We start from the raw sequence: 24598 nt of genomic DNA on the forward strand, positions 1-24598 counted from the left end.
CAGAAGACCAGGCCTAAAAATACTAAAAAGTAGCCACAGAGCCAACAATTAGGTCATTTTGTTGCCAAACTAAATTTTAATTTGTTAAAATATGGTTGCAGAATCCCAGTATGTACTAATAATAGGTCTATCTATCCTATAGATTTAAAAGCTTAATATATAGACATTTGTATAAAAACACAGTTGACCAATGCTACGCCTATGGCCTATAGCAAATCTAAGAAAAACGTATGTTATAAAATATGTCCAACACACAACACAGCAAAACACAACAAAACAAAACACAACGAAAGCAGGACACAAACTCGATTAAATGCACATCAGGCCAGTATGTATGCTGCAACCTACACGACTTCCAGTATTCTCTTAAAAAAAAAACAACAATAAAAAGCACATTTTAAAATAGACTATCACAACAAAACACTTCGCAATTAAAACCCAAAACACATACACACACACAGACACACAAGCAGAACTCTTTGCGATACGATATAAGGCAGAGGCGTCGCGAGGCGTGTGTGTGTGTGTGTGTGTGTGTGTGTGTGTGTGTGTGGATCGCACTGGGTGACACCATTTAGGGGATAACACTAAGACAAAAAAAGTCAAGATTTATAGAATATTTTTTTTTGCCAATTCAATGAATGGTTAATTAGAGTTTAAAATCATTTTAAGTATTTAATGACAATCCTGACTAGTGTTTGGGGTGGGGGGGGGGGTGCGGAGTGGTGACACCGTGACGTAAACATATAAAACATGCAAACTATAGAGAAAACAATGCTACACCCAGCTGTATTAACAACCGACTATAGATAAACATCATCAGTATTAAACGTGAAAACTTTAAAGCTTTTACGGGGGGGGGGGGGGGGGGGGGGGGGGGGGGGGGGGGGGGGGGGAAAGGGGTGTGTGTGTGACACCAACTGCAAGATTTACAGAGAAAAAAGGGGGGTGACACATGAGGTGCCGCACCGGGTGACACCCGATCTTGCGCCACTGGATTAAGGCCCTAATTTGACACAACTCTCTATACAACAAAATCTGATTCACTCGATATAGGCCCTAATATTGATATGATATTCTTAGCAACGATAAGGCCTATGATACACATTTCTTTTGCGCAACTTTTATATGAATATTATTGCACAATTCAAAGAAGACGTCGTGATATACCATTTATAATAGCTGTCCTTTACCTATTAGCTTCCGCTCTCCCGAGGTCATCGCCATCACAGACACACCCATCCCACACATCCCTTTATGAAATAAACCAACCATTTTCACAACAGGATACCTCACGACACAATCCGATAGAATCTATTGCGATCCGTAAAAAACTGATAAATTAAGATACAATACACTTTCAACATTCTGTTCACAACACCGAATGCAATACAATTTTTTTTTAGTTTGCATTCTTTCTTTGCCTTGAGAAAATTAAGTAAAAAGAGCAAAAAAAATTACGCGCTTGGGGGTCATCCATAAATGACGTCACGCTTTTTTGGACGATTTTTACCCCCCCTCCCCTCCGTCACACATCGTCACAAAAAGCCAGCCCCCCCCCCCCCCCCTAAAATGACGTCATACCTCAGCCTACAACCCCCGTCAAAATTGCAGTGTGACGTCGCACCATCTGAACCCCCACCCCCCCCTCCCCCTCGTCACACATCGTCACACATCGTCACAAAAAAACGGACCCCCCTCCCCCTGTGAGTGTGACGTCATTTATGGACGACCCCTTCATTGCTTCTATTAAATACCCTTGTAGTATGAATTCAAAAGCAATTTTAATTCTCAATCAGCGATAAAATTAAAATTCTCTACGGAAATTTCTCAAGTAATGTTTTTAATGATATTGCCTAACAAGAAGACATTGGTTCGGACATTTAGATTTCTATTGAGAATACAGTTTTTATACGTGTCATATAGAATATAACTCTAGATAGCCTACCATAATATTGGGCCGAATTATGTTTTTTTTTTCACTTGAAGTAAACGATATATTATATTGATTAGACTTGACCTGTCATTATCTTAATGATAAGCGTATGATCTTCGCATGTTAGTACAGGCCTACGTGGCTCTACAATTATCGGATATCACCAAGACGCATGGAGAAAAAAGCAACTGCTTACACTTTACAGTTGCACGCCTAATAAAATGGTTTCTAAAATAAATACAATTTTGACAGCAGCAGCGGTGTTGTTGGGATTCGATCCGTGTTTTGGTGATATTTGCTGTCTGCCAGATCAGTTTGAAGCGAACGTGGTGTACGATGATGCCAATGTTTTTATCGATGCTAATGTTGGGGACCGCTTACAGGTAAGTTTTCGAGACAGTCATTACGAATTGACAGCGTTTCATATTATTAGTAATCTGCAATCTAAATGGGTTATACATTAACAAAGCACCGTTTTAATAACAAAGTACAGCCGTTTTTCTCAGTGGCGTAGACAGACAGGAATGTTGAGAGGTCTAGTACTCTCACCCCCCCCCCCCCCCCCCCCACACACACCCAGTTACTCATGGCCCGAAATTTGTTTTTCTCACATTGAGTAGCTATTAGCGACAATGATATCTGTTTCAAACTTTCGAATGTCAAGAGTTCACAAATCTACCCAAATCGTTGTTATAGATCCGTTTTTATGTAATAAATACAGCAGATAGTCAAACATTTACTATGACCCAGAGCCACTTACCGTTTTATATGAATAAATTCACGAAAAAATCCTCAAAGCTGAGCTGTCGCTGATAGAAATGTACGGTTGATCTCCATGTTTTAATAAACGTTCAAGTTATTTTTTATTTCCGTTATTTTACAAAACTGTATGCATGTAAACCCGTGTGTTCAGTATTTTAGCTGAGTAGGAGATGATCGAAATGTTTTCAGTAACACTAGCCTATCAGAGTCTTATACTGAAAAAAATCAAGCAATTTAAGCAGCGTTAACCGTGGTTTGTTATTTAGATAGTTTTAATATGCATGCGATGATGTTTGATTAACATATACTGGCTTAGGTTTCGTCCACACATGATGTGGTATGTGATTAGAGGTTGATGTCCTTTTAGAAAGGGTTTGCTTTTAGTGAGAAAGTGCGACAAAATAAGTTATATATATATATATATATATATATATATATATATATATATATATATATATATATATATATATATATATATATATATATATATATGTGTGTGTGTGTGTGTGTGTGTGTGTGTGTGTGTGTGTGTGTGTGTCTCCCCTGCCGCCGTGTCCAATAAAACGTTACTAATCATTGTGCTAAAATCAGCTTCATTAATGTAACGAAATGTATGGACTATAGGTAATTATCTAAGATGAAAATGTTTTTAGTGTTGTATCAGTATTAGACTGATGTGCACATACAGCTACAAGTTTTATCATTTTTATCGGGGAATAGTGTCTTCAAAATTACGAATCCACTTTTAAAAACTGCAGTTTACATTGAGTTATTGTTAGTTTAAGTGTGTTAATACATCACTGTCACACCATTGTCACCAGCTAACGTAAGCCCCCCCCCCCCCCCCTCCCCCCTCCCCCACAGCTACATCAACAGCACAATGGCCGTCGCTTATGATTACACCAACAAGAGAACGTGGTTTAACGTGACTGCAGTAGAGTTAAGTCCCCTGATTCCGAAGCCTGTGAAATCTGAGTACACAATCATCAACGATTACGTCAAAGTAGGTTTATTTTTTTTACATTTTTTTTTAAAGTTTTAAAGTCAATCAAAGTAGACCTACTTGAAAGAATTGATAGATTTTTAATAACATTAACATTATTGTGTTTGTTAACCCTTTGCCACAAGCCTAACTCTAACTAATCAAAGTATCTTTGCTGGTTATTTCCGTTAAAAATCTCGTGAGGGTTAATTGTATGAAGTGGGGATATTTCTGGATTTGTTACATCATTTGGGGGTGTTTCAAAAATAAATAAATAATATCTTTATTATGTTATATGGGGCGGGGATGGTCACACGTGTTTTATATTTTCATCACGTGACCCACACGGCAAACAGTGTTTGTTGCGTTGTGTTCGAAATATTTTTTCCTGTCTAACATTGGGATTTGACGTTTATAAAAGGACAGAAGCATTAAGGGAAGAGAGTCCCATGGCCTAATGGGTCTGACCTTTTCCTTCCCAGGGCATTCAATACATGTTCCACAACAGTCAATGTGACAAGCAAAGCATCGGCTCTCTCCAGCGGCAGTGTATTCCAGGTAACCTGATGTTTGGTCTATTACAGGTAACTTGGTGTTTAGTCCAGGTAACCTGATGTTTGGTCTATTACAGGTAACCTGATGTTTAGTCCAGGTAACCTGATGTTTAGTCCAGGTAACCTGATGTTTAGTGTCTTCCAGGTATTATGATGTTTGATCCAGGTAACCTGATGTTTGGTCCAGGTAACCTGATGTTTGATCCAGGTAACCTGATGTTTAGTGTATTACAGGTAATCTGATGTTTAGTCCAGGTAACCCGATGTTTGGTCTAATACAAGGAACCTGATGTTTAGCCTATCCCAGGTAACCTGATGTTTAGTCCAGGTAACCTGATGTTTGGTCCAGGTAACCTGATGTTTGGTCCAGGTAACCTGATGTTTGGTCCAGGTAACCTGATGTTTGGTCTAATACCGGTAACTTGATGTTTAGTCCAGGTAACCTGATGTTTAGTCCAGGTAACCTGATGTTTAGTGTATTCCATCAACTCTTATGAAGTTCTTTGTGGTGGGACAGATTTAGCATGAGAATGTTGTGTAAAAAAACACACTATCGAAATGTATGTAAAAATTGGGCAGAGGGGTGTGTTGTGAAGAATATATTGTTTTTGTCTGAACATAATTGACATGTACTACATGCATTAATATTTAAATGTCATGCTAGCCGAGAGGGTGCTCATATACATTAAATTACATGCAGGCTACACACCAGTAAACACAATATACCGATCGATATAGCACACACAGGTTGGGTGCCAATTTAACTCAATCAGCAGTGTTGGGGGGTGTTTCTTTCAGGCAACTCTCCACCAACTCCCCTCCAGACAAAATAGAACCTCCCCCAGTGGCGTAGCCAGGATCGTCTCAAGGGGGTGGGGTTCCAATTTCTACCCGGGGACAAACTTTCGATTTGCACCCCCCCCCCCTCAAACTTTCGATTTGCACCCCCCTCAAACTTTCGATTTGCACCCCCCTCATACTTTTTATATATACCGAGGGGTCTATGGGGGGGTTATGACCCCCCCCTAACCCCCCTGCCTACGCCACTGACCTCCCCCCCCCCCCCAAAAAAAAAGTAAATAGTTCCTTTTCGAATCTGACAACGGTCCATGTCACAAGTGACGTAGAGTTCACCAATCTTTGTGACCTCGGCATTTCCTCCAAAACAAATGTCCAAAAGGAACCGTGTTAGTCTCTGGGTAGAACATGAGTTCGTCTCTTAACTATTTAATTAAACCCCAACGCGGAAACCAATCCACCTATTAAGATCCAGATTTCGTGTTTCCCTTTCAGATAGCGCGCTACGCCTGACCTATGGATTTATCGGCTTCAACGAGACGAACACGGCAACCTTCCAGTACGTCGTCCCCGACTCTCCTTACACAGCCGCTGTAACCATCGAACCACGGTGTAAGAGAATGATCGATTATCATTACCTTGTTGAAAATAGATCATCATTACCTATTAAAAATCGATCATCATTAATAATTTAAAAATAGATTATCATTACCTATTTAAAAATCGATCATCATAACATATTTAAAACATGGTCATAATTACCTATTTAAAAATCGATCATCATTACCTATCTAAAAGTCGATCATCATTACATACTTAAAAATTGATCATCATTACTTATTTAAAAATCGATCCATATTTGGCAAAATTCCTTCGGATGATGAATGTTAATAAGTCGACTATTTTAGATTGCCGCCTGCGGCCATCTTGAATATCGTCTGCATAGAGCAACGCTTATTTGAAATGACGTCCTACTTTACTAAACTGCTTTACACTTCAAATATATTGGGTTAAAAATAGATCTTTTAGGCAATGTTACAAAAAAAAAACTTTAGCAGGGGTTACCCATTATATAAAACTTGCTCAAAGCCGACTCCTTAATTGAAAATGGACGCCATTTTCTTTTTAAAATGCCAGTAAAAGTAAAGTCAGCTACACCTTGTTTTGTTATCTCAGCTTGTACGCCGGCCTATGCCGTCTTCATGACCAACTCGGTGGTACCAGACAGCGGCACCTTGAACAGCCTGCTCGTGTCTGACGTCACACCTGGGATCAAAGGCGCCTCCATCTTCATGCCGCCCAAGATTTGTTCCGATGGTCACGATATAGAAACCGTAAGTTAGTGCTGCACGTCGTCGGAAAATGACGCTGTCCTTGATAACAAAATCTCTATTTATCTTTCTACCTTTACAGCTATGACATGTCACATCGCGTATATTGACTGTTAGTGTAGCGGCCATTATATTTATGTAGAGCTGATTTTTAATTTGTAATCCCCGTTCCCTATATATATATATATATATATATATATATATATATATATATACATATATATATATATATATATATATATATATATATATATATATATATATATATATATATATATATATATATATATAAGGGAAAGAGTGAACCCCGCTCCCTCCCCAACGCCATATGATCATTCTACACATGCAGTGATTAATGAACTCTTTCGTAGAGTGAGCTTGGTCATAATGGTAACTTTTCTTTTGTTTCTAAAATATATTTTTGGTCACGGAAGAGCACTAATGTGACATTTTCCGATGTTTCAGCCACAAGAAAGAAGGATGCGTCGACTGTTGCATAGGTTCACCTTGACCTTCCCATTCTATATCCGGCCTAATTAAATGGTACTATTTAGCGTTTTTAAAAAAATAAAGGAAAACTACATTTTTGTTTTTTTGCTTTTATATTATTTAATTGTTATTAATTAGGTATCTTTAAATTAAAAAAAAACACAAACAGAACAACTTAATACATTATTTTGACGAAAATTAATAAGGTATGTGAATTAGTTAAGATTAAGCGCATGTTTGGCAAGATTTTGCCGACGAGAGAACAGCAAGCGCCAAGTTCTGTTTTTATGCCAGATTGTGCGCTCGGCGAGATCTCCACTGTCAGAGAACAGAAGACACGAGAATCTGTATTCAACCTACAAAAAGGTGTCTTTTCCAATTTCTACGTTTTATTAATGTGTCCTGCTTTCTGTTCTGTTGGAACTATTTAGCAATGCGGGTAGTTTTTTATATGACTGCATGCCAACTGATAGGTGAACAGTCAACACTGTCCCAAACTCCCAAAATAAAAATGATTCGGGTATGAAAACACGATCGGGAGAAATATAAATACACCTGGTTACGAAACAGACTGCTGGTACTTTTTAAGAAAGATTTTTTTATTAAATACCCTTTCAAAACTTAATATCCATGGTACGGAGAGGAAGCTAATGGCGAAGTAGCAGAAGCTCAATTTCACACTCTTTTTGTTTCTGCACCCTTTTAAAATAATTTCTTAATTATTTGTGTGCGTGTTTACTTCAACCACAAGAGAACAAAGAGAAATAACCATATAACGGACAACTTTAAAATGGTTATTTCCCCTTATTTGATCCCAGGAACTGTGATCTAAGTTTCCCTGAGTTTTAGAGGAAAATCAAAGTTGTCATCTTTGGTAGACAAGAGGGGTGAATGGAAGTGTGGCACAACAATGTGTTCCGTTAGCAGCAATTTGATGTTGGTTTATACAACAGGCTAATCATTCCCCCCACCCCCCTTCCCACAAAAAGCCAGCACAAACGAAATGACAACTCAACCAGCCTCCCTACAGAACCGACACTGCGCAGTCGTCATGCAGTGCTAACAGTGTTACATGATACATTCAGATACATACAGAGTTTCTTCCAGGCATCTCTTCGGGGGGGGGGGGGGCTAAGCCCCCCCGAAATTTTTTTACCGCCCCCACGAACGAAATTAAATTTATATAATTTATATAGAAAATATATACTTTTAACAGTGTCCGCCCCCCCCCCCCGAAGAAAGTTTACCGCCCCCCCCCCCGAAGATTTCAAGTGCCCCCCCCCCCCGGGAAAAAAGTCTGGAAGAAACACTGCATACAAATGGTAGCTGCAGTGAGGTTAATGCAATTAGTAATAAAACAGGTGGTGCTAGTTACCTCACAAGTTAAAGACAATTACACTAAATTGCAGGTACAATGGACGTTTCGACCCAAGGTCTTCGTCAGCACACACCATTGTGGTTCAAGGCACAGACGTCCTAATTAAGACCTGAGATAATACATAAGTATATCTGTCTGACTGGGTCTATATGGTGGCGCTCATCATATAGAAATATATTAAAATATTTTTTTCTAAATGTCGAATATAAATAATTAAAATTCCATTTTAAGGATAAAAAAAGTAAAAAAAGAAAAACATTTTTATAAGGACAGAAGTATGCACACTTCGTGTGAATGTGTTGAAAAATGTCACGTGTTCCAAGCCAAAGCTTGTAGGACCAAGTACGGTCAGATAGTGCAGCAATAGGAACATATGCCAGATTGTAATGATAGACCAGACATTGATTTGCTTTTCTAAAATGAGTTTGGAAAATTTAAAGTACTTGAGCTCCTGATGAGTACAAACACGGCACCATCTAGCCTATATTTATTATGCAACTCTGAGCACCAGCAGAAAATATTTTGAGCGCCAGTATCACATCTGCTTTAAGTTCTTGATTGAAACTTTAAACTCTTGATTCTGCGTGCTAGTTGCTACAGCTAACTGGTTCTTCTTCTTCTTCTCCCGTTCGTGTCCAAGACACATGGGGCAGATGAAGTAGAGTTCATCTGTTTCAGAGACCTCGGCATATGAAGGGCGAGTGTGTCCAGCACTATGCCAAGCCGTCTTTTTTGGTACCCACCAGAGCTGGGTGGACTCAGGGATATTCTACTGACTTGAACCCGGATTCGTACTCGAGACTTTCAGGTTAGCAGTCTAGCGCTCTACCGCTAGGCTACGCCTTCCCATAGCTTACTACTTAGGTACCATTTTCATAGATGAACTTTGACGAGTTCGAAATAAAGTAGGCCCTATTAACATTTCATCCAATGTATATTTCTTTTAAAGTAAAGACGAAACACGTGTGACGTCATTTTAATGGGGCTAATTTATTTGTGGAGTGGAGGGAGTACACATTTAGCGATAAAAGCGTGACATCATTTTGGGCGATGTATAGTTCATTTATGTAATTGTTTACAATTTAATTTAATCTAGGGGTTAAAGGCTACTGAGTAAATTAAAGCAAATCTTGTCAGAAAATTGGGTTAACATTGGCAGAAGCGTTTTCAGCTAGTACGCGATGAAGGTGGAAGATATCTTGGAGAATGGTTTAAGGGCTTGTTTCCATATCACAAGCTGAAAGCTTCAAGCTGTTCTTTGTTTTGTAAAGGCCATGTAAGAAGCACAATTTAAAAGTAATCAATAAAGGGCGACAACACAATAGCAAATATAGACAAATATTATACAATTTTTAACAAAAACGATTGTCATAAAAAGTCTTTGATAACCAAATTCATTTAATCACAGACTGCAAAAAATTATTGGAATTATTTGTGTGAGGTAAAGTTTTTCTTAACTTAAAGAAGTATCCATAAATTAGCTCACACTTACAGTAGGAAGTAGGGTTCGGACTCTTGTGATGATTGGATAGTGGCCCTGAAATGGTGACACCACAATTTAGCAATTAACCTAAATAATAAAATTGTTTTTTAAACTTTTTTTTTCAGTTTTTCCGTGTAAATTTTAATTAGGTATATGTCCTAATGTAAATAGTAGTAACATTTATCAATTTTACAATGTGAAGTGGGGAGTAAAAATAAAAACACCACTTTAATATTTTTATATATTCTATGTCGACTACGACACTGGGAGAAATGTCTTTTTTTACAAGCAAAATGACATAACGCTGTAATTCGTTATCTAACCAATGAAACGCGTGAGAAATTGTGCTGGAAATGTAATAAAAACACGTGTAATGCTGTTAGTCCCGTTGTCCTGGCGAAAAATGGCTCGCTGCTTGCTGTTGTTGACGGCTGCTGCAGCGGTCACGTGTGTACTGTCTGCCCCTTTACAGGTTGATGATGTAAGTAAAAAAAAACTAATATAAGAAGAAATATCTAAAACAAAGTCGAAATATTTTGTTCTTAGCTATTTTATTTCTAAGAGATAAAGATTATGAGACATCTAGTCTAAATGATTAACTACAGATATAATGAAAAAATATTGCCTAAATGGTTTTCAACCAATAGATTGTATATTGTGCAGACGGTTTCTTGAAATTTTCAATAATAATTTAAAATACTTCAGGTATAATTTTATAAATCAAACGTCCTTATCTTAAAAGTAAAGTCAGTAGTAGAAATTTATTTCAATTTAGAATATTTGACTTTACTCCATTTAGGTTCAACAGTCATCAGATGTTGGTAAGTTAGGTAGTTACTTCATATTGTGTTGTTGTTGTAAGGTAGTAACTACATTATGCTGTAGTTGTTGTTGTAAGTTAGGTAATAGCCACGTGTTGCTGTTGTTGAATCAATCAATGAGACGCCCCACATATGTAAAGAACATTTTAATGTTGTATTTACCAAAAGCAAGTGTAAACGCAACACATGTGTACAATAAATCTGGACAAATTTTCTTTGTAATTTAGTAGAGTAAACCTAACAATACTTCTCATTAAACCAGTAATTGTTTTATTTAACATGTGAGATGTGATAAAAACATCTGAAGTTGTTTCCCATAGCAAAATATTTTTTGTAAACCTTATTCTGTATAAAGTTGATCTTCTTTAAGCAGACGGATTTGAATATCTAAATGTCGAAAACTTACAGTACACGCCAGAAGGAACCGTCATTATTGGTGATGTGGAGTTTTACCCGGTAAGTTGAAGTATACGTCAATTTGTTCTTTTTAAATTTAACACATGCAGCTGCTACATTTGTTGTGGGATGTTGAGGGGGGGGGGGTGAGTTACTTCTATTAGCTTAAAGATAATTATCTTACTAAGTTATACTATTAGTAAGTCGATAATTCACGTGAATCATATTTGTAAGTTATTTTTGAGTTCTTGTAGACCCATTATGTTATTTATGAGTTCGTGTAGATCCATTATGTTATTTATAAGTTCGTGTAGACTGTAGACCCATTATGTTATTTATGAGTTCGTGTAGACCTATTATGTTATTTATGAGTTCGTGTAGACCTATTATGTTATTTATGAGTTCATGTAGACCCATTATGTTATTTATGAGTACGTGTAGACCTATTATGTTATTTATGAGTTCATGTAGACCTATTATGTTATTTATGAGTTCGTGTAGACCTATTATGTTATTTATGAGTACGTGTAGACCTATTATGTTATTTATGAGTACGTGTAGACCCATTATGTTATTTATAAGTTCGTGTATACCCATTATGTTATTTATGAGTTCGTGTACCATTATGTTATTTATGAGTACGTGTAGACCTATTATGTTATGTATGAGTAAGTGTAGATCCATTACGTTATTTATGAGTGCGTATCCCATTATGTTGTTTCCAGCACAGGAATGCCATAGCAAACCTCAATCACCGTTGGCCTCAAGGTCATATACCATACATCATCAGTAGCAATTACAGTGAGTATATAGTAGTTACTATAAGTATATCGTAGGCAATAACTACTTTAAGTATTCCGTAAGTAATACTTTGCCGGTAAAACACTTTGATTGTAAAATACTTTGTCTGTAAAATACAACTACTTTTACGGTAAAATACTTTGACGATAAAATTGAAAATACTTTGCCGGTAAAACACTTTGATTGTTAAATACTTTGTCTGTAAAATACAACTACTTTTGCGGTAAAATACTTTGACGATAAAATTGAAAATACTTTGCCGGTAAAATAATTTGGTTGTAAAACACAACTACGTTGAATGTAATGAAAACAAATCTCCAGCCACTGTGATACACAACACAATAATGGCGGCCATACAAGAGTTGGAGAGAGACATCAACGGACCAACAGAGTGTATCAAGTTCATACCACGAACATCACAGGCCACATACATAGACATCAACAGAGGAACTGGGTCAGTATCTTCCTGGGTCTGGGTTGTGGGTTGGTCAGTTGGTTGAACATACCACGAACATCACAGAGGAACTGGGTCAGTTTCTTTATGAGTCTGGGTTGTGGGTTGGTCAGTTGGTTGAACAGTTGGGAGCAGAGCACTATTTATGGCTCTATTTAACATCGAGAGACGATGGATTAGATGAATAGATCACGTGCTTCCCATACATAGTGATCTCTTACTAGACCTTTGCTGGTCCAAAGGAAAGCTAAGCAATACGTTTGTACAAACTTCGGTAGGCGAAGCTTCAAAAGGAAATCAGAGATGATCCTATAGATGACCTAAGGGGGGGGGTCTGTTTGATTTCGGTGTTTTCTCTCCCAGATGGGTTGATGCCCCGGTTTACGTGCGTCATCTGCCCTGAGTTCAAATCTGGAATTTCGAGTTAGTTGTCCTACCCGACAACGCCACCAAGAAGGACACCACCCTCTGATAATTACCATCACGCCCAGTCGTTACACCCAGATCAACAGCCCCCCACCCCCAACCTCCTCCATGTACCCCTTCGTCTGTATATTACCCCCCCCCCCCCCACACTTAAAGTAGAAAGTAAGCAGGATTCAACCCCCCACCCCACCTATGTCGATTGTAAATGGACCCTAAACTCTAAACGTATCTGACAGGACTAGAGTTAGCGTTAGCATTACCATTCTATAGAATACCCAGTCAAAGTACGAACTACACATTAGTTTTAAACGTTGAATTATTGTTTCAAACTATTTATCACTAAACTCACAAAACACAGTTTAAAACAAAATAAACCTAACAATCAACGATCTGCCCTGTGTGTAATTTAAACAAAACATTGTCAGAAAAAATAAATAACATTTAATTTAAACAAAACATTTTGCCAGATAAAAATAAATAAAATGTAATTTAAACAAAACATTGCCAGATAAAAATAAATAAAATGTAATTATAAAATCCTGGCCAGCTGTCACTCAGCGATTGGCTACAACAACAACGGCAGGCAGAGCGTGTCCATAGGTCCAGGGTGTGAGTACAAGGGCATCATCATGCACGAGCTCATCCACACCATTGGCTTCTGGCACGAACACAACAGATCTGACAGGGACAACTACATCAACATTAACATGGCCAACGTCAAGACAGGTAGGTCATGGTGCTGTGGGTGTGTTACAGGTATGTCATGGTGCTGTCGGTGTAATATAGGTCATGGTGTTGTGGGTGTGGTACAGGTAGGTCATGGTGTTGTGGGTGTGGTACAGGTAGGTCATGGTGATGTGGTGTGGTACAGGTAGGTCATGGTGCTGTGGGTGTAATAAAGGTAGGTCATGGTGTTGTGGGTGTGGTACAGGTAGGTCATGGTGTTGTGGGTGTGGTACAGGTAGGTCATGGTGATGTGGTGTGGTACAGGTAGGTCATGGTGCTGTGGGTGTAATAAAGGTAGGTCATGGTGTTGTGGGTGTGGTACAGGTAGGTCATGGTGCTGTGTGTTTGTAATGTAGGTCATGGTGCTGTAGGTGTAGTACAGGTAAGTTATTGTGCTGTGGGAGTAATACAGGTAAGTCATGGTGCTGTTACCATATACTATAATATGATCCCATATCCCATTCAACAATCACTATCTGATCCCATATCCCAGAGTACCACTATATCATCTAATCCCATATCCCAGAGTACCACCACATACTATAATCTGATCCCATATCCCATACTACAACCACAATCGTATCCCATATCCCAGAGTACCACCACATACTATAATCTGATCCCATATCCCATACTACAACCACAATCGTATCCCATATCCCAGAGTACCACCACATACTATAATCTGATCCCATATCCCATACTACAACCACAATCGTATCCCATATCCCAGAGTACCACCACGACTTCTCTATCCCGACGAGCTCCAACAACCTGCACACGGCCTACGACTACGGCTCTATCATGCACTACGGCCCCTACACCTTCGCCATAGACCGCACCCACCCAGTCATCACCCCCAAGCCCGGGCACATCGTGGAGGAACGTCTGGGCCAGAGAACCAGCCTGTCTGTCACGGACGTACTTAAGATCCAAAGACTGTATGGGTGCCGTGAAGGTAGGCTCACATCTGCATTGGTTTCTGTGTTAACTAGGGGATGGCCCGTCATCGTTTTTAGCGCAATTTCCATACGGACAATTGCGATTATTAACTCGTCATTTCTGGATGAATGAATGAATGAATGAATGTGTGTCTGCAGCTTTACCGCAGCTTTAAGTCGTATCTCCTCCTCAACGAAGCAATATCGAGGACTAGTTCCAAAAGCAAATATGTTAAGCAAGTTCCGAGGATGATTGTGGGCCAAAAAAATTCCCGGAATTCCTTCCTGGATTTCCCGGAAAAGCCAAAAAACCTCGAAATTTCTGGATGTATGGGTGTGTGTCCGCAGCTTTAAGTCGTATCTCCTCCTCAACGAAGCAATATCGAGGACTAGTTCCAAAGCAAATATGTTAAGCAAGTTCCGAGGATGATTGTGGGCCAAAAAAATTCCCGGAATTCCTTCCTGGATTTCCCGGAAAAGCCAAAAAACCTCGAATAAATGCAGTTTTTGGCCCATATCTCGGCAACCAGACCACTTAGCGACTTGAAACATTTACCAATCGATTCCTGCCATAATTTAGAACAATATTGCCGAAGAAAGTTTTCAAAAATATCCTTTCGTTCGGTCACAATTTTTTTTTAAAAATTACATAAACACCTACAAACCGATCGTTCTCCTAGCTTGAACGCACCCCAGCATTATACGTCTTTGTGATCACTATCTATTTTTAGATAACATAAGGAAATTGCGCTTAAATTGTCACTAGACTTTTTATTAACTTGTTTTTAAAGCTTCTCATTTCATAAGGGGATGGCCCGTCATGTTTTTTGAAAAACCCTTACATTATATACATTATATAGCTTCTCTCTTCGCAAGGGCATAGCCCATCATGGTTTTTAAATCTTCTCATTTCATAAGGGATGGTCCGTCGTGGTTTTTAAAGAACCCATACATTAAATAACTACTTTTTACAGTGGGATGGCCCTTCATGGTTTTTGAAGAACACATACGTTATATTCTCTTTCTCTTATTGTATAATTGCCGCACATGTTTCTCTTCCTATTGTCTTGTAAACATTGAACCCCCTCTCTAAACATTGAACCCCCTCTCTAAACATTGAACCCCCTCTCTAAACATAGAACCCCTTCTCTAAACATTGAACCCCTCTCTAAACATTGAACCCCCTCTCTAAACATTGAATCCCCTCTCTAAACATTGAACCCCTTCTCTAAACATTGAACCCCCTCTCTAAACATTGAACCCCTCTCTAAACATTGAACCCCCTCTCTAAACATTGAACCACCTCTATAAACATTGAACCCCCTCTCAGTGAGTTCTATATTGGAGTCCAGGTCTAAACATTGAAGCTTTCCTCACACCGAACTGTTAAAACTTGACCTTTGTGAGGTCAGTGTCTGTTCTAAGACCTAATGTTGTGTGGGGGTGAAAAAAGGACTTCTAAAGGTTCTAAAAGTTCACCATTCCCACCACTACTTCTTGGTTACTGTCGTTCTGTATTGAGAATTTCCTGATCAGGAAAATCATTTCGTTACTACCACAGAAATGGTTAACTCTAGTCTTGATTTCCTACCGATCGTTTGGTTTCTAGTGGCTATGTCATCTTATTGTAAGGCATGCTAGACTAGACATCCCAGTTAACGTAAAGCTGGTTGGTCAATAGAAAAAAATAACTTAACTGTAGGCTGTTTAAGTAAATATTAAATAATAAATTTTAGTGAAACGAAATGCCATTGTGTGTCTTATTTTAACATTCTTAGTAGACAGATCATGTCAGATAACGATTGTAAAGAGAAGTAGAAATCTATTAATATCTAGATCTTGTTACAGTTTCTCGCTGGGATGTCTTAACAGGTAGGGTTAAAGGTCACCTGTGTAGCTATGTATTTGTTTTGATTCGTTTCTTTTTTACACAAAAATGTGTGTACATATTTTAATTAATCAGCTAGATAATAAAACATACCGCAGAGAATGCACAACTAAGTTCAACATATGTTAAATAATTTTAGTTTAAAAATTGTATTCGCCATCTGTCCATCTTTCTCGGTCAATATTTTCTACGAGTTTTTCTTCAACTAAAAAAAAGGTCAATTAAAAATTTCACAAACAAACAAATAACAAAACTATCAATAGAAAGAAGAAAAGTATTACTGTATCTTACAAACCAAGCTGAAAAAAGATCATCAGGAAATGCCGTAGTGTATTATTTTCTTCTTTAAGTTTCGTAAAAATTGGTTTTAACATTTTGGATTGTCTACCATGAAACAATAGTTGCTTACAATCGGCCATACAATTACTGCAACTGTTAAATACCAATCTACATTTCTTCCCCAGATACTAGCCACATCACCACACTCGCCCCACGTAAGTATTTTCTTTTTACAAGTCATTTATTCCTGTATGTCTCAATACTAACTGAAAAATAACTCTGCAGCCTATATTTACTAAAAGGGCGTTCTACAAATGTCTGTCTTTGGACTGTTACGGTAATTGTTATAATCAGAGTCACATAATTTAAACGAAATCACGCTTTGAAAAAAAATTACCTTCCCTTTCACCATCTTCACAAAAACCTAGACACCTCCACCCCCCTCCATCTCAGCCTACCTCCACACTCAAAAATGCATTTTTTTTTCTCTAGGAAAAAGATTCTGAGCTCGGTCTACATTGAACATATTTATGAACTTTGACTCCATTTTCCCAAAATAATTTTATAACACACAAGAATTCACACCCTCCCTCATCGTCACACAAGTCCTGACCCCCCCCTCCTCCCCACCCCAGATCAGGTTTTTGTATCTACTTTGGTCTTATTATAAAAACCACACAATGCGACCTTATACCGTATTAAGGTATAGATCTACATTAATGCCAAAAATATCCCATCATTTCAGGAACATTTCTGAGCTGTCATTTTGTGACAAATAACTGTAGCGTCACCATCGAGAACACTGCCGTGAAGTGGACGGTTCACAACGGTTCATCGCCTGCTGGCCCAGGGGCAGGTAACTCTAATGGCGCAGGTATCTATCTTTTTATTGCTTCGCTTTTAAAAAAAATAATTATTTGTATTGTAATAGTGTAAATTAGTAGATTCATGTTTTGAAAATTAGAAAACGATCATTATAGAACTTAATTACTAATCAAAGTAGATCGAAAAGGTTTGATATTATTATAAAAAAGTATCATACGACATGCTGAAATTGCTTTTCCCGTCACCCAGATCCTTACATGCTAGCCCGCGAATCCCCCACCCACCCGGGGGTGGCCCGCTTCCACACCCCGTCCTACACACACGGAGACCTCTGTGTCGACTTCTACGTGTACCAGAAGGGTCCAAGCTCCTACCTCGAGCTGCTGACTACTGGCCCCCACATCCAGTCCACAGTGGTCAAGACCTTCCAGCACAAGGGCATCAGCTTCTGGAGCCACACCTCGACACATGTCAACATCCCGGCCGGGACGGAGTACAGGGTAGGGTGGTAGTAGTGGTACTGTACAGGGTAGGGCGAGAGTGGTACTGTACAGGGTAGGGCGATAGTGTACAGGGTAGGGTGGTAGTGGTACTGTACATGGTAGGGTGGTAGTGGTGGTAGGGCGATAGTGTACAGGGTAGGGTGGTAGTGGTACTGTACATGGTAGGGTGGTAGTGGTGGTAGGGCGATAGTGTACAGGGTAGGGCGATAGTGGTACTGTACAGGGTAGGGTGGTAGTGGTGGTAGTGGTACTGTACAGGGTAGGGCGATAGTGGTACTGTACAGGGTAGGGTGGTAGTGGTGGTACTGTACAGGGTAGGGTGGTAGTGTACAGGGTAGGGCGATAGTGGTACTGTACAGAGTAGGGTGGTAGTGGTGGTAGGGCGATAGTGTACAGGGTAGGGCGATAGTGGTACTGTACAGGGTAGGGTGGTAGTGGTGGTAGTGGTACTGTACAGGGTAGAGCGATAGTGTACAGGGTAGGGCGATAGTGTACAGGGTAGGGCGATAGTGTACACTGTACACTATTACCCTACCCTGTACACTGTACAGGGTAGGGTGATAGTGTACAGTTTAGGGTGGTAGTGTACAGGGTAGGGTGATAGTCGTACCTTACAGGGTAGGGCGATAGTGTACAGGGTAGGGTGACAGTTGGTGGTAGAATTTACAGGGTACATAATTTATTGAAATTTGTTTTCACATAATTTTTTTAAATCAGGTATCTTGTGAGTAATCTTTATTTAAAAATAATAAATTAATTACATTTTTTTTTAAATCAGCTGACCTTCCAAGCACACCTCAATCAAGGTGACGTAGCTGTGGACGACATCCAGATATACAGCGGCAACTGTGTTTAACTATCTTAAACCCTTATGTGTTTAGTTTAATTCTCTTAACACTTACGTCTTTAGTTTACATTCTCTCAAAGCAACGAGAACACTACCCTTTCTCCGAAACACTACTAGTTTGGTGTCTGTTTTAATAATTTCTTTTATATAATAATAGCTAGAATATATTACACAAATATATCAATACAACCTCTGTTAGGTTTCGAATTTGTTTACTTTACATCAACTTGTGTTGAGAGGGGGTGGGGAGGGGGAAGAACAATGGGATGCCAGGGTACGGCGTCCCGTCCCTCCTCTTCCTCTCTGTGTTGGCAACGCAATTATCTTTTTTATTTACCCGCTAATATTTTAGTAGTGTAATGAGGGAAAATGATTGATCTACACAGTGACAGGATTGTGGCTACAGTACTCACACAGTGGCAGGATTGTGGTTACAGTACCCACAGAGTGGCAGGATTGTGGATACAGTACCTACAGAGTGGCAGGATTGTGGCTACAGTACCTACAGAGTGGCAGGATTGTGGCTACAGTACCTACAGAGTGGCAGGATTGTGGCTACATAGAGTACTCATACAGTGGCAGGATTGTGGCTACTGTACCCACACAGTGGCAGGATTGTGGTTACAGTACCCACAGAGTGGCAGGATTGTGGATACAGTACCTACAGAGTGGCAGGATTGTGGCTACAGTACCTACAGAGTGGCAGGATTGTGGCTACAGTACCTACAGAGTGGCAGGATTGTGGCTACAGTACCCACATAGTAACATGATTGTGGCTACATAGAGTACTCACACAGTGGCAGGATTGTGACTACAGTACCCACACAGTAACATGATTGTGGCTACAGTACTCACACAGTGGCGGGATTGTGGCTACAGTACCCACACAGTAACATGATTGTGGCTACATAGAGTACTCACACAGTGGCAGGATTGTGGCTACAGTACCCACACAGTAACATGATTGTGGCTACAGTACCCACACAGTGGCAGGATTGTGGCTACATAGAGTACTCACACAGTGGCAGGATTGTGACTACAGTACTCACACAGTGGCGGGATTGTGGCTACAGTACTCACACAGTGGCGGGATTGTGGCTACAGTACTCACACAGTAACAGGATTGTGGCTACAGTACCCACACAGTGGCAGGATTGTGACTACTGTACCCACACAGTGGCAGGATTGTGGTTACAGTACCTACAAAAACTGTGTAGCTAGATTTAACCCTCTCACGACAAAGTATAGAGGCTATTAGCTACCTCACCACACAGTGTAGCCTGTTGGCAACCTCACAGTCAGACTGCTGGCTATCTCTCAGCCAGACAAAAGGCTACCTCACCACATAATGTAGCCAGACAAAAGGCTACCTCACCACATAATGTAGCCAGACAAAAGGCTACCTGACCACATAATGTAGCCAGACAAAAGGCTACCTGACCACATAATGTAGCCAGACAAAAGGCTACCTCACCACATAATGTAGCCAGACAAAAGGCTACCTCACCACATAATGTAGCCAGACAAAAGGCTACCTCACCACACAATGTAGCCAGACAAAAGGCTACCTCACCACACAATGTAGCCAGACAAGTGGCGACCTCACCACACAATGTAGCCAGACAAGTGGCAACCTTGCACTAAGTCAGGAAAACAATGGTAGATATTGGCATATCGATTTAAAAGAAAATTCCTTTGCTCACTTTTATTCAAAGCAGCTTGTTTCGTTCCTACATAGTTTTGTCTGACTTGTGAGTGTGCATGTGTGTGTAAGGGGGGGGGGGGTGTTTACCTAGAATGTAGCTGGCGGCTGTTGATGTCACCATACCAACAGTTCTTCAAACACTGGGAGCTGAGTTGTGTCACCGAATCAAAGCTGGAGTCTAGTTAGCAGTTTGTGTAGGGTAAGGGGTTCTGTCAATGTAGGGCAAGGGGTTCTGTCAATGTAGGGCAGGGGTTCTGTCAATGTCGGGCAGGGGTTCTGTCAATGTCGGACAGGGGTTCTGTCAATGTAGGGCAGGGGTTCTGTCAATGTAGGGCAGGGGTTCTGTCAATGTAGGGCAGGGGCTTCGTCAATGTCATGCAGGGGTTTTGTCAATGTAGGGTAGGGGCTTCGTCAATGGCATGCAGGGGTTCTGTCAATGTAGGGCAGGGGTTCTGTCAATGTAGGGCAGGGGTTCTGTCAATGTAGGGCAGGGGTTCTGTCAATGTAGGGCAGGAGTTCTGTCAATGTAGGGCAGGGGTTCTGTTAATGTAGGGCAGGGGTTCTGTTAATGTAGGGCAGGGGTTCTGTCAATGTAGGGCAGGGGTTCTGTCAATGTAGGGCAGGGGTTCTGTTAATGTAGGGCAGGGGTTCTGTCTAGGCCAGGTGTTCTGTCAATGTAAGGCAGGGGTTCTGTCAATGTAGGGCAGGGGATCTGTCAATGTAGGGCAGGGGTTCTGTCTAGGGCAGGGGTTCTGTCAATAAAGGGCAGGGGTTCTGTCAATGTAGGGCAGGGGTTCTGTCAATGTAGGGCAGGGGTTCTGTCAATAAAGGGCAGGGGTTCTGTCTAGGGCAGGGGTTCTGTCAATGTAGGGCAGGGGTTCTGTCTAGGGCAGGGGTTCTGTCAATGTAGGGAAGGGGTTCTGTCAATGTACGGTAAGGGTTCTGTCAATGTACGGTAAGGGTTCTGAGTGGACTCAAGGACGTTCTACAGACTTGAACCCGGATTTGAACTCGAGACTTGCGGGTTAGCATTATAGTGCTCTACAGCTAGGTCACGCCGTCCCATAAATTTGCTGAGCTAAATTTTCTTTAGATCCCTAACCCAAAAAATAAAATAAAAAATAAAAAACATGCTCACATACAACCTACTGAAGCATTTTCTCCATTGTGTAAACGACAGTACATGAAAGCAGTAACGGAACTACCTTAAAACCCAAGTCACAACAACTTTAGAACCACTGAGCCGGACTGCCCTCTTTCCCTACCACCCGCTGACAATGTCTGCCCCCCCCCCCCCCCACTTCTGCTCAGCTAGTTGCTGGTGTTGGCTGTTACTGGGCGGGGTGGGAGGGGTGGGGTGTATGGATCAGCCTTATTGATTATATTGATGGCCACAGCAATCGTAATGCCATAATTACATGTAATCATGTGGGCTGGATGTGGGTCGCATTAATTATTACATAGCTTGTCTCACAGAAAAAAATGAAACATCCAGGTCTAAAACGAAATTTTTTTTTTATACACAACTTTTATAATAATATATCAAATGAAATCGCATGTAGCTAGATAAAAGATTTTTTTTTCATAGTTTATAATAAAAATCTACACGGTTATTTTTTAAAGAATTGCGCAAGTTGCTTCCCCTGGTACACACAAAAAGTGAATCGATCCTTGCGTTGGTTTTATAAAGTGGTCTGGGTATCGCTGGCACCGTAAGTAAAAGGTAAACCCTAATGCCAAACCTTTTGTTAACACCCGCTCTGTTCAACCCGGTAAATATAATACTATACAAAAAGACATATGCCCAGTTGGCTTATAATACGCCCTGTACAACTCTGACGATAAAGTGGGCTTTGAACTTCCCGCTCCCCTCCCCCTCCCTTATTCCCCGTATCATATCAGTCAGATTAAACGTAACCACACACTTACATGTAACCACACATGTACAAATATAAAGGCTTTATATGTATATATATATATATATATATATATATATATATATATATATATATATATATATATATATATATATATATATATATATATATTATACATATATATATTCATGGACAAACATTGCATATTCTCCCTCTCCCCTGAGAACTTACTCCCCCCACCTCCTTCTTCAAACGACTATCTAAACATGACTCATAATTATATAAAAAAAACCAATCACCATATCGATCACACATACCTGGGACCCAGCTCATGTAATTTCTGTCTTCAACAATTTTCTTATCGCTCCCTGAAGTGTAATTAGTGTCTTAGAGTAGCAAGCAATGGAGACACATTTATCCAAGATTACAGTAGACAGGGCAGTGATTGCGTATGCTGCTTGTGATTAATTAGATTTATCGCGGTCAGAACCACCTGAGTTCAATGTCCTGGTCAGACCTCGATTCCATGTACCCCCCCCCCCCCATATAGGTAACACATCTTCAAGTTGTCACGTGATAGCTATATTTAGGGGATCACCTGAATAGTTTAAGATCTCAACACGTCTGCTTGTTGAGTGTCAAGGCGTTAAGTGAACCATGCTCAACTAACTTTAAATGGCAGAGGGGGGAAGCGAACCACACCAGGCTAACTTTACGGGGAGGGCGGGGGTAAGCATAACATACCCAACACACGTTTCTCGACGTTAAGCGAACAATATCAGTTTAATGTTATGACGCGAAGCGAAACATACCCAAGTTAGGTGAAACGACATTAAGCGAACCATACCCTAATTACTTTAAACAAGGACGTCTTATTTCGTTTGCATTTGGACAATTATGAGTGAGCCCGCTCAAACAAAGCAAGATTTATAAATTGTGAGATAAACAGGAACGTAGAAGGAATTTGGCAAAAACAAAACAACACAAATAAAAATGGAATTCTACGGAATATATCTCCACCCCCCCCCCCTACCCTCACACACAGTCATCATGTGATGTTTCAGTCAGCATCGATGTCGCCCTGTTAGCTAGAAATCCGTTTCTTGCTTGAGTTCAACCAGCTTTAATGTAAAATCATGATTAACTTTACTTTGTTACTTTCCACATTACAATTTATCGTCTCACAAGTTTAAAAAAAAAGTTGCAACAAAGCTGTATTATCAAATGATATTTATTGGATTTATATTGTCGAACATATTTTTTGTGTAAAAAAATAGATCTGCACAATTTTAAAAAGTCATTGCATAGCATGTAATAATAATGCATGACAAACAGCCCAGGAAACAAAGCTATTGATCATGGTTTCAGCATGGTTGAATTACACATATCACAGATATAGTAGACAAACACCTGACATAAGCATAGTGACCCCAGTGACCTTTCACACCAAGTTTCCAAATTTCACATCCATAATCTACAAGATATTTATCACAGTATTTCATTCACGAGAAAAAAATTAAGTAGCTGGTTGCCAAGGCTACAGTTAAAAGTTGTGTGAGAGAAGCTTTGTGAAAGATCTGACAAAATATGTTCATAACCCTTATCTAACACAGCCTGTTTGTGTTCATTAAATTAAGCTTTTGGTCGTTCAGACACATTATTTCATAATAATGTGATTAATTATAACAGAAAAAAGTGATATGTTTTTCTACTGCACAAATTAGCAGACTATAAGATATTGCTGTATTAAATTTGTGTCGAAGTTTAGCAAAGAATAGAAAATTTTATTAATTGATAGCTAACAATAAGGTGCTAATTAAATGCTATTTAAATCTTAACTTTAATTAAAGAGAAAATATGCCCTACTTGTTTTAGAAAAATTGCGATATTATAATATTGTGATCTTTCTGTTTCAGTGTTAAGATATTTCAATTAAAAATGTAGGAAAAATGTGAGAATAACGTAAATACATTTAAAATGACTGAATTATTAAAATAATTTAATAAAAAAATTTTTGTATGATGTGAATTAGAACATTAAATTGTTAAGTGAAATTGCACAAAATCAAATGAATATAAAATACTACATTTAAACTAATTGCTACATAAACATGTATAGAAATTTCCAGAAAATGTAAATTAGCAGCAAGCTACGCACTAGATTAGTTCATGTGTTATTTGAATTAGCTTCATATTTGCTGAGGATCCCTGACATATTGTGGGACGTGTAAAAATGTTACATTATTTCAAAATAATTGAAATGTATAGGGGACATTATCAAAAGGAATATAAACCAGACTCGCTTATTCAACTGAGTTGGTTATGATTTTATTTGCTACATTGTGCATAAATTTTGTAACAATTTATTTACTTAATTCCTAAAAATGTATAACTTTT

General features: G+C 39.4%; 3 protein-coding genes across 3 annotated transcripts in view; 2 read left to right on the forward strand and 1 right to left on the reverse strand.

Moving 5' to 3' along the window:
• LOC131956732 (V-type proton ATPase 116 kDa subunit a1-like) overlaps positions 1–24598 on the reverse strand; it is an 86112-nt gene that overhangs the window by 32542 nt on the left and 28972 nt on the right. The window lies entirely within an intron of this gene.
• Positions 12–6954, forward strand: LOC131956737 (uncharacterized). The gene is made up of 7 exons (XM_059321312.1): positions 12–108; positions 2069–2319; positions 3563–3701; positions 4163–4238; positions 5528–5644; positions 6209–6366; positions 6829–6954. The coding sequence occupies exons 2-7, from the start codon at positions 2273–2275 to the stop codon at positions 6901–6903; spliced, it is 612 nt and encodes a 203-aa protein (XP_059177295.1). The 5' UTR covers positions 12–108; positions 2069–2272; the 3' UTR covers positions 6904–6954.
• On the forward strand, positions 10517–18813 carry LOC131956735 (meprin A subunit alpha-like). The gene is made up of 10 exons (XM_059321310.1): positions 10517–10534; positions 10908–10990; positions 11656–11731; positions 12053–12185; positions 13159–13337; positions 14071–14295; positions 16631–16660; positions 17191–17319; positions 17520–17770; positions 18552–18813. The coding sequence occupies exons 4-10, from the start codon at positions 12076–12078 to the stop codon at positions 18627–18629; spliced, it is 1002 nt and encodes a 333-aa protein (XP_059177293.1). The 5' UTR covers positions 10517–10534; positions 10908–10990; positions 11656–11731; positions 12053–12075; the 3' UTR covers positions 18630–18813.

The sequence above is a fragment of the Physella acuta genome, unplaced genomic scaffold (assembly GCF_028476545.2).
Source record: "Physella acuta isolate Inbredline_101_S28 unplaced genomic scaffold, ASM2847654v3 ptg001173l, whole genome shotgun sequence".
NCBI classification, from domain to species: domain Eukaryota; kingdom Metazoa; phylum Mollusca; class Gastropoda; family Physidae; genus Physella; species Physella acuta.